The sequence below is a fragment of the Parasteatoda tepidariorum genome, chromosome 5 (assembly GCF_982258835.1).
Source record: "Parasteatoda tepidariorum strain Cologne lab strain chromosome 5, Ptep-v5.0, whole genome shotgun sequence".
Lineage (NCBI taxonomy): Eukaryota > Metazoa > Arthropoda > Arachnida > Araneae > Theridiidae > Parasteatoda > Parasteatoda tepidariorum.
Window position 1 is genome coordinate 28282829 of NC_141759.1, and position 13442 is coordinate 28296270.

The window sequence follows — 13442 nt, forward strand, 5'->3', positions numbered from 1 at the left end:
ACAGCGCCATCTATACGAGCCATGAAAAATGTGTTATTTTGAAGTGCTATGTGAGATCATGCTTGTGTGTGTTGTGTGTGTGAAGTGTGAACACAATGTGAAGTGCAAGTGCTAATAAAGGAGCGTTTTTATATACAATCCACAAGAGTGTTTTTATTTTAGTGGAGTGATTTAATACCTAACTGGCCTAAGTAACAGGACTGTATGCAATTTTAACAAAAAACCTCTTTTTCCAAAAAAATTTATTCCAAACTGATTATTCTTGTTCTTATCATGTTGCATCATTATGCATGATGCTTTGTGTTTAATACTAAGTATTTTTCCGGTTTCTTACCATCTCTTCAAAACGAAATAGTTTCTTAATAAAAAAAAATACTATAAAGATAGTTTGTCAATAGATATAGTTAATTTTGTAACGTAATTAGACAAGAATTACTATACAATATTACAAATTATACTAGCTAGCCTATTATGATGATTTTTTGGGAATAAACTGTTTTAAATAATCTGTCTGATTGTCGAGGGAAAATTTAAAGTGCTTCTGCCACTCACTGCTTCATTGGGCAATCGATTGTGTTTTAATCACGGCTTCTTCAATTGCGATTTGTCAGGTTTCGATAGTACTTTTTGGGAACGGGATAGATTGGCTGATGGAGAGTTTGGCTCATACCCGTGAGGTCGTGAGTTTGATCCCCTCCTACCGAAAACTCCACCTGTACAAAATAATGAATGATGCACGATAAATCTGTTGGAGTCAATGAGTTCTTCAAGTTCCGATAACAAATCAATACGTCTGAAGGTACTAAATCAGAGATTGATCGTGCAGGTCAAAATTATAATCTGCGGATGGATGGATTGCCAGGCGAGCGGATTAATCATCGCTGCAGGGAAGAGTGGGGAGCACCGTCTCATCCCTGATTATACATTCATGGGGGTGAAAACATCCAAAACTGATTTTTAACAAATTAATTTGAAGTTAACTTTATGAAATTTTAAGCAGTCTTGAGAAAAGTTTGCCCCCAATTTTCCAGAGTATGGAAAATTTAGGGAGGTATTCTTATAGATATTTCGAGTCTGAAGAGATTAAAAAAACTCTTTAGGTACCTACATAATTGTACATTTTTTTAAAAAAGTAGAATGTAACAACTGTAGAATCAAACATAGCCTTTATTTATTCAAATTGTTACAGGAAATTTTCATATACGCAGTTTATTATCTGTAAACTTTTCTACCGTTTAATGGCTGCACTGGCCTATAAATGTTTAACATATGACATTTATCAGCATCTGGTGTACCTTCCGGCACCGAATACAAGCGATATAGCCCATTCAACTGAAAATTAAAAAAAAATAATACATTCATATTGACTGAAGATTTAAAACATATTTATCAGTATGTCATTACAGTTTGACTATCGAAATAATTCAAATATTTTCCTCTACTCAGAAGATTTCATTTATTTTAAAAATTTTCGTATAATACGTTTGCAAGTATGATTTAAAAATTAATTGTTTCAAAATTAAATTTAAACTTTAAAAAATGATTTTTTCAAATAAAGTATCTACAAATAAGCATTATCAAAAAATAGAGCTGGTAAAAAATATAAGGCCTGTAACTGTTTTCTGAATTGGATTTTAAATTTTAACCTTGCTTTATTTTTTTATCCTAATTAGTAAAATTATTTAACAATTTTCTTAGTTTCTTTTTATGCTCCCGTGGCTTCGAATAAAAATGTAAACTCATCTCATTGCTAAGCTAAGCAATTTTCGTTGCTTGAAACCCCGAATTCCTATAATATTAAAAATAAAAATCTTGAGTTTACTTAGTTTTATTTTAATTATATAAATAAGAAAATTGCAAATTTTAAAATTTACCGCTCAAAATTAGTCAATGGCAAATGCAACATTTTATTAAGTAAGAGCAACAACGTCATTAATTCTTTGTTTTCTGTTGTACATACACTTTATACTTTGAATAAATACATATATGTGTTTACACCTTGAATACGTACTTTGAATATAGATTGAAAAGAATGGCAATGAATTTAAACAGTATTATATAATTTTTTTTGAATTTTTTTTAAGGGCGGGCACTTGGGACAATGACCCATTGGCCACAGGAATGCTAGAACTGCTACTCTCTTCTCGTTACCCAGTGGGCACCTGTGGTAAGACCACGGCGGTGGAGCAGAGTCGCCCACGTCACACAACCACAAACCCGTTTATAGGGCGGATCTCATTCACACAAAGGAGAAAGAACAAAGAACACAGAGAGAGAAAGAAACATTCATGCTCTGAGCAGGATTCGAACCCGCTACCATCGGATCCACAGTCAGACACGCTAACCACTCGGCCACCCGATCGGCTTTTTTTGAAAATAAAGATGGATATTTTTTTAATAACAAGCCTGCCAACTACTAAACTTTTTTAAAAATATTTAATAGAGTTGCAGACAATCAAAAACTTAAGGTTTCAGAATTTCGGATTAATTTGCTACCATTTTAAAAGGCATATTTTCTTGTCTTGAAAGCTCCCCAAGAGGAAACTAGATTTTTATATTCACCTTTGAATGACGTGTAGTGGAATGAAAAATAACTTTAAATCAACTTTTCTAAACAAGGAATCATATGTTAAAGCATATATGTTATGCAAAGAATCATATGTTAAAGCTCATTATAGAAAAATAGTTCCCACGAAATGCAAGAGAGTTGTAATTCTCGTATTATAATAATAACAGTTTTTTTAAATGTGTTTCACATAAGCCACATTATTTTAATTTTTTTTTAGGTAATTTTTAATGTTTCATATCTGCTCTATTACTTTAAGTGTTTAACTATTTTGATATTTTCACATCAGCTTCAATATTTTGATATTTTCACAGTATCCCCATTATTTTAAATGTTTCAAAATAGTTCCAATATTTTGAGAGATATACACCAGCCTGATTATTTTGAGTATCTGTCTCAATTGATTTCTTCTAAATCTCACATTCTACTTATATTAACTTTAATTTAGTGGCATGATTCTTATTTTTTTTTAATGATATATTTTTTTTTCTAAAAAGTAATACGTGCTGGTTGCACAAATGATAGAAATTGGTCTTCCTTTTGTCACCACGATTAAGACCTTAGGAGCATCATTTAAACAAAATATATTTCTAATAACTTTTTCATTAATTTTGTATTCATTTAGGTCAAAATAAGTGAAAAATAATAAAATTATCATTTCAATAATTTATGATTATGAAATATAGCATAATACAGCGGTGTCTTTTTCTGCATTAAAGATAAAAAAATTTAAATACAGCTCATTTCCAAACAATAATTTTTCAAATTTGTATTTAGTTGCAGTTATTTAGATCTAAAAGAAATAGTTATTCATCATTGAAATTTCTTTAATTTACAAAATCAAATATTGATAAATTTTTTACTGTGAAGGAATTTTTTTTTCTTAATTATTTTTTATGGATTTTATATTTTAGCACAGATATAATTTTGGTAATCTAACATATATTTTTAATAACTATTTGATCATTTCTAATAATTAAAAAATACCAAAATAAACATATTTTTGCTTGCAATTAGGGCGTCTAAAAATATATGAGAGCGAAAGCTGTGTTCTATCTGCTTTCATGTTCTATCTGCTCTATTAAATTTTTCCAATATCCTTGGGAACCCTGTAAGTGACATTTCATCAGCAATTCTAACAATCATCATCATAAAAATTTTATCAATAAAACATTTTACAAAGATTCGAAGGAATCATGATATTGAACATGGAATTAAAATACATACTTGGTTACTGCGCACTCCCTTGTGTCTTCTGCATATCAGCCAAGTAATTCCTTCATCACATGGTGGAAAACCCATGGAACCCTCATACCTGTAGAATGGACACCCATTGTCAATCAGATCTTCCAGATAAATCTTGCCCTGTCTATGCGAATTACTTCTATTCAGATGAATTTCTCCTTCGAAACTTTGTCCTGCATATTGAAATGAATCCATTTGGGACAAAATGTTGTATAGTACTGAGTTTATTTGACTGCTGCTTTCCTAGGTATTGAGAAAGCTTGATTAAGTTTCTTTTTGTAAAAGTATTTTCGAAAACAATTAATTCTTCATAAATATATAGGTTTATCTCAAAAGACTTTTTAAAGATCATTTTTTACATGGTTGCACCAGATGGTTATGCGGTAATTGATTTGGTACAAAGGTCCATGTCATGAAGAATTATGCAAAACATATTTCCTAACATTTAAAAACCAAGTTATTTTCTTATTTAATATTTTTTTCAATAAAGAAAAATCATTAATAGAATCTGTAACTTTTTCATACTACAACCTTGAATTGAGAGCAGAATAAAATCTATTTTCGGATATTCTCTCAACATCTGCCTAACACTTTAGCGCAGTATTGGAAAATCGTTAACTGGGTGCTAATGTTTTGGGTTCATTAATCTATAAATATATTTCTCTTACAAGGCGACAAAAAAAGCCTCATTACAACTCCCCGAATGGCAACGCTAGAAAATGGACCAATGATTGCCGCTAAAAATGTCACATGCCAAATCTAGATGTGGTGGCTCAACATATAGCGCTTTTAAAAACGGAAACTGAAATAACCACAGAGAGCATAAGCTAGGCAGAAGTGTCTTCGTCGATAGATCTCTATTTTAGTATTTTGTCGAAACGCTTTTTTTCACGAATTTATATATTACGAATTTATTTGACGATTTTTGATTTATATCACGAATTTATTTGTTTTACTAGAATTTATTTGTTTATGCAGGTTTTTCCATTGCAATTCACTTATTTCAATTTTTAATAGACTTAATTATAGCCAAAATTTTAACCTTTTTAAAGAGATATCAGTTTTAGAAATTTTATCTTAAGATTTTATACTATAGTACATTTCTAATAGGTTTAACAAATTACATGTCATTTATTTGAATTCAAATTTAGTTTAATGACTTAGTATTTACTAAAAAGATGTAATTTTTTTCTAAAAAAAAAGTTGTTATATGGATTTGAATGATTGTTTTGAATTCTTAGAAATTTCTGCATTTGCAATGTACCTAAGTTAGTAGCGAGTGAAGCGAGCTTGGTTTGCGAAGCAAACCATATAAGATAGCGTAGCAATTTTTGGGGGTTGGCGAGCGTTAGCGAGCAGGGGGCGCAGTCCACTAGTGCTTTTTATTATTTTTCACGTTTTCTTTTCGCCAACACATTTGAATGTATAAGATTAAGAGAAAGAACCTTGGCATTAAATTTAATCAATTAATAGCATGAATTCCTGAACCTTCCTTGGCGGAAATAATGCTAACGCACACAAGACGCTCTTATTTTTGATTTCTCTGTAGACGGATACGTCTTGTGGAGCTCAGCCCAGCAGCCACAAACTCCGAGCCATTTTCTAAATTTATTTACTTGTATGTACACAAAAATGAATTTTTTTTAAACTTTGGAGCTCCATATGATTCCATATTTCTAAAATAAAACGTTTTTATTCATTATAATTTGATTCTTAATTAACTAATTTATGATTTTTGATAAATAGTTGCTTGCCGTCATCACTTCGGAAGAAAATATTTTCAAGATAGAAATACGCCAATCAACAAATTTAACGATTGCTAAATTCCAACAACATCTTCAAGAAATAGTAATTTCTACAAACACCTAAACATTCCTGGATAATCCATTAATAGTGACCATTACATTATTAATCTTAGATGATTTTTAATGATGCAATGCCTATCAATGAAAACAAACATAGATACTGCTTTCTACAAGCCTGACGCAGATATTCATTAATGCCTCTGCCGCCATTGAACAATTTAGAATTGTTAGAAAATAGTTTGTTGCCTTTTTGTATGCTTCTTGCAGTCCATGTACCTCATATAAAGGTCTTAAAGCTGAATTTCCATACTCTTAAATGTGCCTCGTACAGTTTATGAAGCTCATATAAAGGTTATAAGTTTGAATGTTCATTGTCTTGATTGTGCATGTAATATATGGCGTTCATAAAAAGTAATAAAGCTTAATTTTCATATTCTTAATTTGCTCCTTTGCAGTCTATGAAGTTTATATAAAGGTTATAAAGCTGAAGCAGGGTTTCCTTCAGTCTACGAGGCTCATATAAAACTGAATTATTATGCTTTAAAATTATTTAATCATCATATATAAGCTAATGGTTTACTTAAAATGTTGAAATTATAACGAATTTTTATGAACTCGAGGTAAAATTTAGATTTAAATTAAATTTTAGTGTAAAAAATTCCATTTGTTTTCAAGAAGAGAAAAATTATTCTCTTGATAAAGGAACGAGAACAATTGGTGAAGCAACGATTGATGGTGCTTACATTTATGCAATGTTATGTTGTTATTGTAAGCATTCAAACTGTTATAAGCATATGGATCATACACGCTTATCACACAAATGACCGCCATGAAAGCTTTTTTACAGGCCTAATGCATTAAATTATCAATAGATTTTGATGAATACATTTACAAATCAATATAAACTTCAACTTAGAGGTATTGACAGAAATTTGGACACAACTCCACAATTACATTCCACAACTCCAATAAAAAAACAATATATTCTGTATCGCATAAACTTTTAGAATAAAAAAGCCTTCAAATGACTAAAAGCGTAACTTTTTTCCAAAATTTACCACTATAAAGGAATTATCGAATCAAAAAATAAAATTTAGAATTATAACAAACAAAAAATAAATACTTATTATTAATCTATCCACATCTATATCAGAGAGAGCTAACAAGCGTAATCTCTATCAGAAAATTTTCACAGTGGTTGCAAAAATATATAGCGCATCTCGATTATGCAATACATTTGTGACAACTGGTGTTTATTATTTCGTAAAAATATTCATCTCTAAAAGAACTAAAGCCTTACCTGACCTCAAAACGATTAATATAAATCTGCAACAATTATTTATTTTTTCTGTGAACCCTGTGAGCCTTTACAATTTTTATTATCCTTCACTCACCCCACGATTGTGTTTCCAAGATAGCCTAATTAATTCATTAAAACATTAGCGGTAAAATTAAGGGGAAAATAATTTCTAAGAGACTACTCAAATACGCAATAAACACATACATTCAGAATATAATATTCCCTATTATTAAAAACATGTAACTAGAGTTAAAATTGATTTCAAATCGCTTTTAAGAAACAAATTTATTAGTCTCTTTCACTCTACAACGAAAATAACTATTTATTTTTTTAAATTAAGCTTTATTATTCATAATTGGTAAATTTGTTTTTTTTTCCACACACAATTATATCAGGTGGGATCACTATTATAGACGATGAATTTTGTTCATAGATTTTTTTTTCATGACGCCAACAGAAATGGCATTTTTGCCCCAAAAAATGACACTAAACTAAACTCAGCGGCGCGACAGCCCCTAGAGGGCCAAGACCTACAGTGCCCATCTCAGTTTTCTTGACCTTGGGCTCCGGGGTGCAGAAGCAGATGTTCCGGTTAGGTGGTCAGCCGAGCGCAGAACCCCCAGTGTTTAGTTCCCAAGCATGCTTGTAACTCATTTATCGACCCACTGAAGGGATTAATGGCTGAGTCAACCTTGCCCGGCCCGAGGATCGAACCAGGGACATGTGACACGACAACCCGAAGCGTTACCGCTCAGCCATCGGGCGTCGTGTATAAAGGTATAATTTTGTAATAATGTATAAAGGTATAATTTTGTAATAATGTATAAAGGTATAGTTTTGTAATAATAATTTACAAAAGAACTGGGTTAAAAGCAAGTTCTGCGCTTGGTACTGACAACCTTTATAAAGACAGGGAATAAAAAATAATAATTTGGTATACCTTCAGAAATCCCGAAACTGTAACTAATTTTCCCTCGTTTTGATGAATAAAGCGAGCCTGTTAAAAGAAAGAGAAAAAAGTTAGAAAATGATTAACATATGCAAAGATAGTAATGAAAATTAATAGTAATAAAGTAATGACTCTTCAAACTATTATTTTTAAGTTTTCCTTTATATTGATGCTGACATTAATTTCATTATAATAAGTTTATTAAAATGATAATAATCATAATAGCAGTGGTTGATTGTCATTCTTCATATTTGCACTTTGAATACGTAATACGGTTACGTCTGCACATTTTCGGTAGTAAAATAACAATTGTAGTGTTAAATTATAGGCAGAAATCTTTTCGGTTTAGTCTACACCGAAGTTTTGAATACAAGAATAATCAGCATTTTTAAATATGTATCTAAATATGTTATGGTGTTCAAAATCTTGAAATTTATTAAATGAAGAATGAAGTGTCAACAAAGCATACCTCTGATGCCAGTTTAAAAATAAAAACTGGGGGAAACCTAATATTTTGTTAGCAAAGTACATAGGAGGGGAGAATGATTTTATCCCCTTTATTTTGCACATTAGATACGGTATAATAATAACATGGTCTATGTATGGGATGTCGAATGATGAATCAGTTTAACGTCGCTGGTGTCGGGTAACTGAATAATTTTTTATGCTTACTTCCATGGTATGTCTTCTACCATTTATCACGTCTTCTGATCCTTTGTTTGTTGCGTTACCCCAATTGAAGTGGAAGTGGCTCAATGTATAACTCTTACCATCAAGTGTGATTGATCTTTCAACTCCATCTTGGGGTGTTACAAGAACTGAAAAACACAGTAATTTATTAGAATTTAAATACAATTTAAAGTTAAAATATTTCTAACCTGACTATATGCGCTTCTTATAGCATGGACTCTTAGGTTACTATTACTGTAATAGTTACAATTAAGTAAATTTTTTAAAACACATTACCTATATCCTCCTTCATAATCATAAATGATTTTTACCTGAGGTAGGACATGTGGTTATTTATTTATTTTCGAGTTAGTTATTAAATTTCGAAGAAATTTGTTGGAATTATAAGAAATTCTCAATTTGACACTTCATCTTTTAGCAAACACCAAAAATGATCAATGTTTCATTATTTTGTTTTTTATACTTGCTTTTGAATTATTCATTCAAAAATACTTGTTGCTGGTCAAATTATCAATATGATTTTAATCATGCTTAGTAAAATGTTAATCAAATATTAATAGCATGTATGTATTTTATTTTATAACCGTTCTTGTACAGCCTACGCAATTTTTTTGAGTTCAAGGCTACCCATGTTCATTTTTGTAGCCTTGTAATTTTGAACCCGATTCAGAAGACAAGGGAACTCTTGGATCAAGTATTGGGAGAAATTTGCCTTCGTGGGGGCTTTTTCTCGATGAAACTAACCCGCATTTGCGCTACGTGGAGAGGAAAAAAACGAAAACTTTCCACGGTTAGCTTGACGGTAAGGGGACTCTAACGCATAATCCGTCTATGACTAAGGATATTTCACGTCAGCACTGTGGTCGATAGGAGCCAGGTCGATGCGATTCATATCGACCAGCCATCGATAGGATTCGAACCCGGTTCACCTCATTGGGAGGCGAGTGCTCTGTCACCTGATCCGTAACGGTGCTAGTATGTACGTAGTAATATTTGATTAATAGTTTACTATGTACGCGAATATGTTTACGTTGCTGTTGTTTCGAATGGTCTTGCCTTCGTTTGATAAGAGAGCATATGGTGAATGCGACTTATCTCAGAACCCCCGCATAGATGGCAGCACCATTCGTTCATAAGACCATTTCATTTTACAAATATGTATGTCGCATATACATGGTTGGTCTTAAAGGACTCGCGGACCAAACCCCGGTTCTTATCTTTGAACCACCTGGCTGCCATAACCAGAATATTTATAAATTTATTGATGAGATTGTTTTTTTATTAAATTTAGTAAAGAGATATTCAAAAACTACTAATTTTAAGAACGCGCCCTTAAAAGAGCCTAAAAGTTCAAAAATTTTGTAAATTATAATACAAAATTGGCAATGATGAAATACATCGTAAATTCTTTCTAAAATGAGTAAATATTTATAGAATCAAAACAGAAAGCAAAACTTACTCGTGAAACCAGTGTTCACTATCGAGACGTTGGTAATAGGTTCATCGTAGCCATGAAGTTCAAGTCTCTGACGCTCTCCACTTCTCACAGTTTCTCTCGTTATTATGTTAATGGGAGATTGAGATGTTCCATTACAATTTGGATACTTCTCACCCCAATGTTGTGGACCTAATTGAAAGTATTCAAATAAGAATGAAAAACTGCAGGTATAATCTGATGTATAAGATTGGATTTTGTTTCCGTTTTTTGTTCGAATGTGTCTAAATTATGTCGATCCGGGACTTGGATTTTTTTAAAAATAAAAATAAATAATTAATTTCAATATTAAGAATCCTATAAGATTTCGTATTTATAAGATTACGTTATAAACTCTCCTGTGTACGTTTTTCCTTTTCTGCGAGGAATGAGGATGATTTCATGCCGGTGTGATGAAAAGCAATGCGCCAAAACGATTAAAGCAATATATTTATAATGCGTGGAATCATGTTTGTTTCTCAATCTGGTCACCAGGTGATAGTGCCGGACTATTTGTTATGTGTTTAGAGACAGTTTATTTAAAGCTAGATGTCAGTACTCAAGCATGCAAAATAAAAATTTACCCACAAATTAAAAATGAGTTTATAAAATTTAAATACACTTTAGTTTTATGTAATTGTCTTGAATTTAAAAAAATGAATACTTTTATGACCATTTTCTTCAAAATCATGCAATTATTAAGCATAGATTTCGATGCATTTTTTACCCTAAATAGATTCAGATCATTTTCAAGGGAATTGGTTAAAAATAAGAAAGGCTTGGTGGGCAAAAAGTATACTTTCAATTTGGAATGAGTTCTAAAGTTGTGGTGATTTCATGAGATTATCGTAAACTTTGTAAGATTTAAGTTTACGTCAATTTTATGAATTCAGTTAGTCAGTTGTAACACAGATATTGAATTCGCAAATACTTTTGGTCCATTGTATTAATCCCTTGTTCTTTTTCGATAATTTTTTAAAAAAGTGTATACCCTGTCCTTTGTACTTGCAACTACTTATGGATCGGATGTTGCTATTTCAATAAGTGAGACATTATTTATTAGGTATTTTTCATGCTTAATCGAATGAAGTTTTTCACGAGTATATGGTTCGAATACTTCAAGCGCTGAAAGTATTGCCACACAAGAAAAGTACTACTCTTGACGCGTACTTAGGTACACTTTTTATTGTGCTATCTTTGGTTTATCTTACCAGGTTTTCTAAACCAACAGGTTTTATCTGGACTCATTTTTTCCGATGTGCTTTATCTTGCTGAAGTGATTGAAATGAAATTCGAGTAGATAGCATCAAAAGCTCTAATATAGTAATGCATTTCTTCATAATAAGAACAAGTCAAGAATATCTATATACAAGTCAAAAATAAGTATCATACACAGTTTTAAGCACTAGTAAATTACTGATTATTAATTACGATTATTAATTATTATACAGATAATTAGTAGTAGTAATAATTATCAGTATCATAACTAGTAAACCCATGCATTTATCGCCCTGTGTAATATTTACAAGTTAGTTTCTTTTTCAAAACTTTGCGGTTGGACAACAGATTCAGTATCATCCTTTGAAGCGTACCAAAAAAATTTTTCCCAATGCAATTTTAAAAAAATTATATACGTTTCTGAGAAAGATTATTCAAAATTTTAAGTAACATACTGTAAATAGGTGAATTAATGACGTTAGTAAAATAAAATAATTATAACTACGAAAAAATAGGAAAATGAATACTAGAATAAAATGTTCCATAATGTCTTACCATTAGGTAAGTTTGAATCGTAAGACCAATCCTTGTCTTTGTCTGCAGGGCATTCCTCAGCAGATATAATGACAAAACCTGTAATATATTTATGTGCTTTTAGTATTTATTTTGAGTAAGGAACATCAAAGAATCACTTTGCTTTTAAAAAATTTTTTTAAAAAAAATGCTTCATATAATAACTGACTTAATATAGTAAAATAATATAATGACTTAATATAATAAAAATGACTTAAAAATTCATAGATGACTTCTTAAATAAGATTTTACGATTCCATGAAAAAATAAAAAGTTTAGCAAAACTAATTTGCTTTAATGTTATTATAATGAAAAATGTTAGGTTGTCTTAAGTTATAATTTAAGTAGTGTTAAATAGTTACACGCTTAGTATAAATTTCGAATAATTTTGCATTAATTTTTGAATTTCGTAAGGATTTAAATATAAAGAAATTATTTAGATTTATTTTTGATCCTTTCTAAAAATAGTTGTAGATATTTTAAATATAAACAGTGCTATGGTACCGCGTTCCCTACTCTCATATTCATTATTGATGAGCTTATATATATATATATATATATATATATATATATATATATATATATATATATATATATATATATATATATATATATATATATATATATATATATATATATATATATTGTGTAAAATAATTTTAAGGGATGAGCAAGCTTATTGTCTTGGCAACAAATAATAATATAGCTGTCAATTTGTAAGATCATTCAGAAAAAGTTTTGTTACTGGAAGCAACTTATATTAATAATATATAAATCTAGGATCTTAACGTGACAAAAAAATTGAAGAAACATCAAAGTGCAATAGCAATGTAGCATCAATGTTCTAATAACCATGGAATATGAATAATCCATGAAACATCAATAAACAACTTATATGTGTATAAATTTGATTATTCTTTTAAAAAAACAAGCAAAATCACATTAAAAAACATGAGAATTTTTTTAATTTTAATTTAGAAAAAAGAGATTGAAAAATATTCATAGTAAGAAAAGAAATAACTTACAAGATGAAATAACTAATAATAGTGCTAACTGCGCTAAAGGCTTATATTCCATGGTTGATTCAAATTTAAATGTAAGACTTTATTGCAAATTCACAGTTCTTATACACATTTCCTATCTCTTCCTGTCATCTAAAAAATGTTGCAAAGGTTAAAATTCTTTCATTGCCAAATAAATGTTATTTTGAATTTAGACAGTCTGACTAAATTTGGGCGAATTGGTAACGGTATTTCCTGTCTTTAATGTTTACGATAGATAAAAATCATTGACGAAGATTATACATAGTGACTTAGTACTTTTAATGCAAATCTCATGTAGGCTAATTGGGAACTCAATCTATTAATAGAAATGTCTGAAACAGCAATGCATGCACCAGTGAAATTTTAACCTCTTTTTCTTAATTCATTAGAAATTTCTTTCATTCCTGATCATTCTTTTTCTTATCACGTTACATCATTATGCTTTTTATTTAAATTATACAAAGTATTCTTCCGGTTTTTTTACAATTTCATCTAAATGAATGTAATATTCTTTTTAAAATAAAAAATAGTTTAGAGATGGCTCATCAATAAAAATAGTTCATTTTGCAACGCAATTAA

At 30.2% G+C, this 13442-nt stretch overlaps 1 protein-coding gene across 1 annotated transcript; it reads right to left on the bottom strand.

Annotated features, from left to right (window-relative positions):
* Nucleotides 1-1149: 1149 nt before the first annotated feature.
* On the bottom strand, nt 1150-12989 carry LOC107448183 (carbonic anhydrase 1). Its single transcript, XM_021145344.4, has 7 exons — nt 12846-12989; nt 11803-11880; nt 10015-10182; nt 8538-8683; nt 7857-7913; nt 3794-4054; nt 1150-1332 (listed from the first exon to the last, which is right to left on the bottom strand). The coding sequence occupies exons 1-7, from the start codon at nt 12895-12897 to the stop codon at nt 1213-1215; spliced, it is 882 nt and encodes a 293-aa protein (XP_021001003.3). The 5' UTR covers nt 12898-12989; the 3' UTR covers nt 1150-1212.
* Nucleotides 12990-13442: the final 453 nt, after the last annotated feature.

Bases quoted from the DNA above. Each gene is read 5' to 3' on its own strand.
- LOC107448183 (XM_021145344.4), bottom strand. From the start codon at position 12,897: ATGGAATATAAGCCTTTAGCGCAGTTAGCACTATTATTAGTTATTTCA. The intron at 11,881-12,845 runs GTAAGTTATTTC...AATATATTACAG, and splicing joins ATTATTAGTTATTTCATCTT to GTTTTGTCATTATATCTGCT. The intron at 4,055-7,856 runs GTATACCAAATT...CTCAATACCTAG, and splicing joins CAGTTTCGGGATTTCTGAAG to GAAAGCAGCAGTCAAATAAA.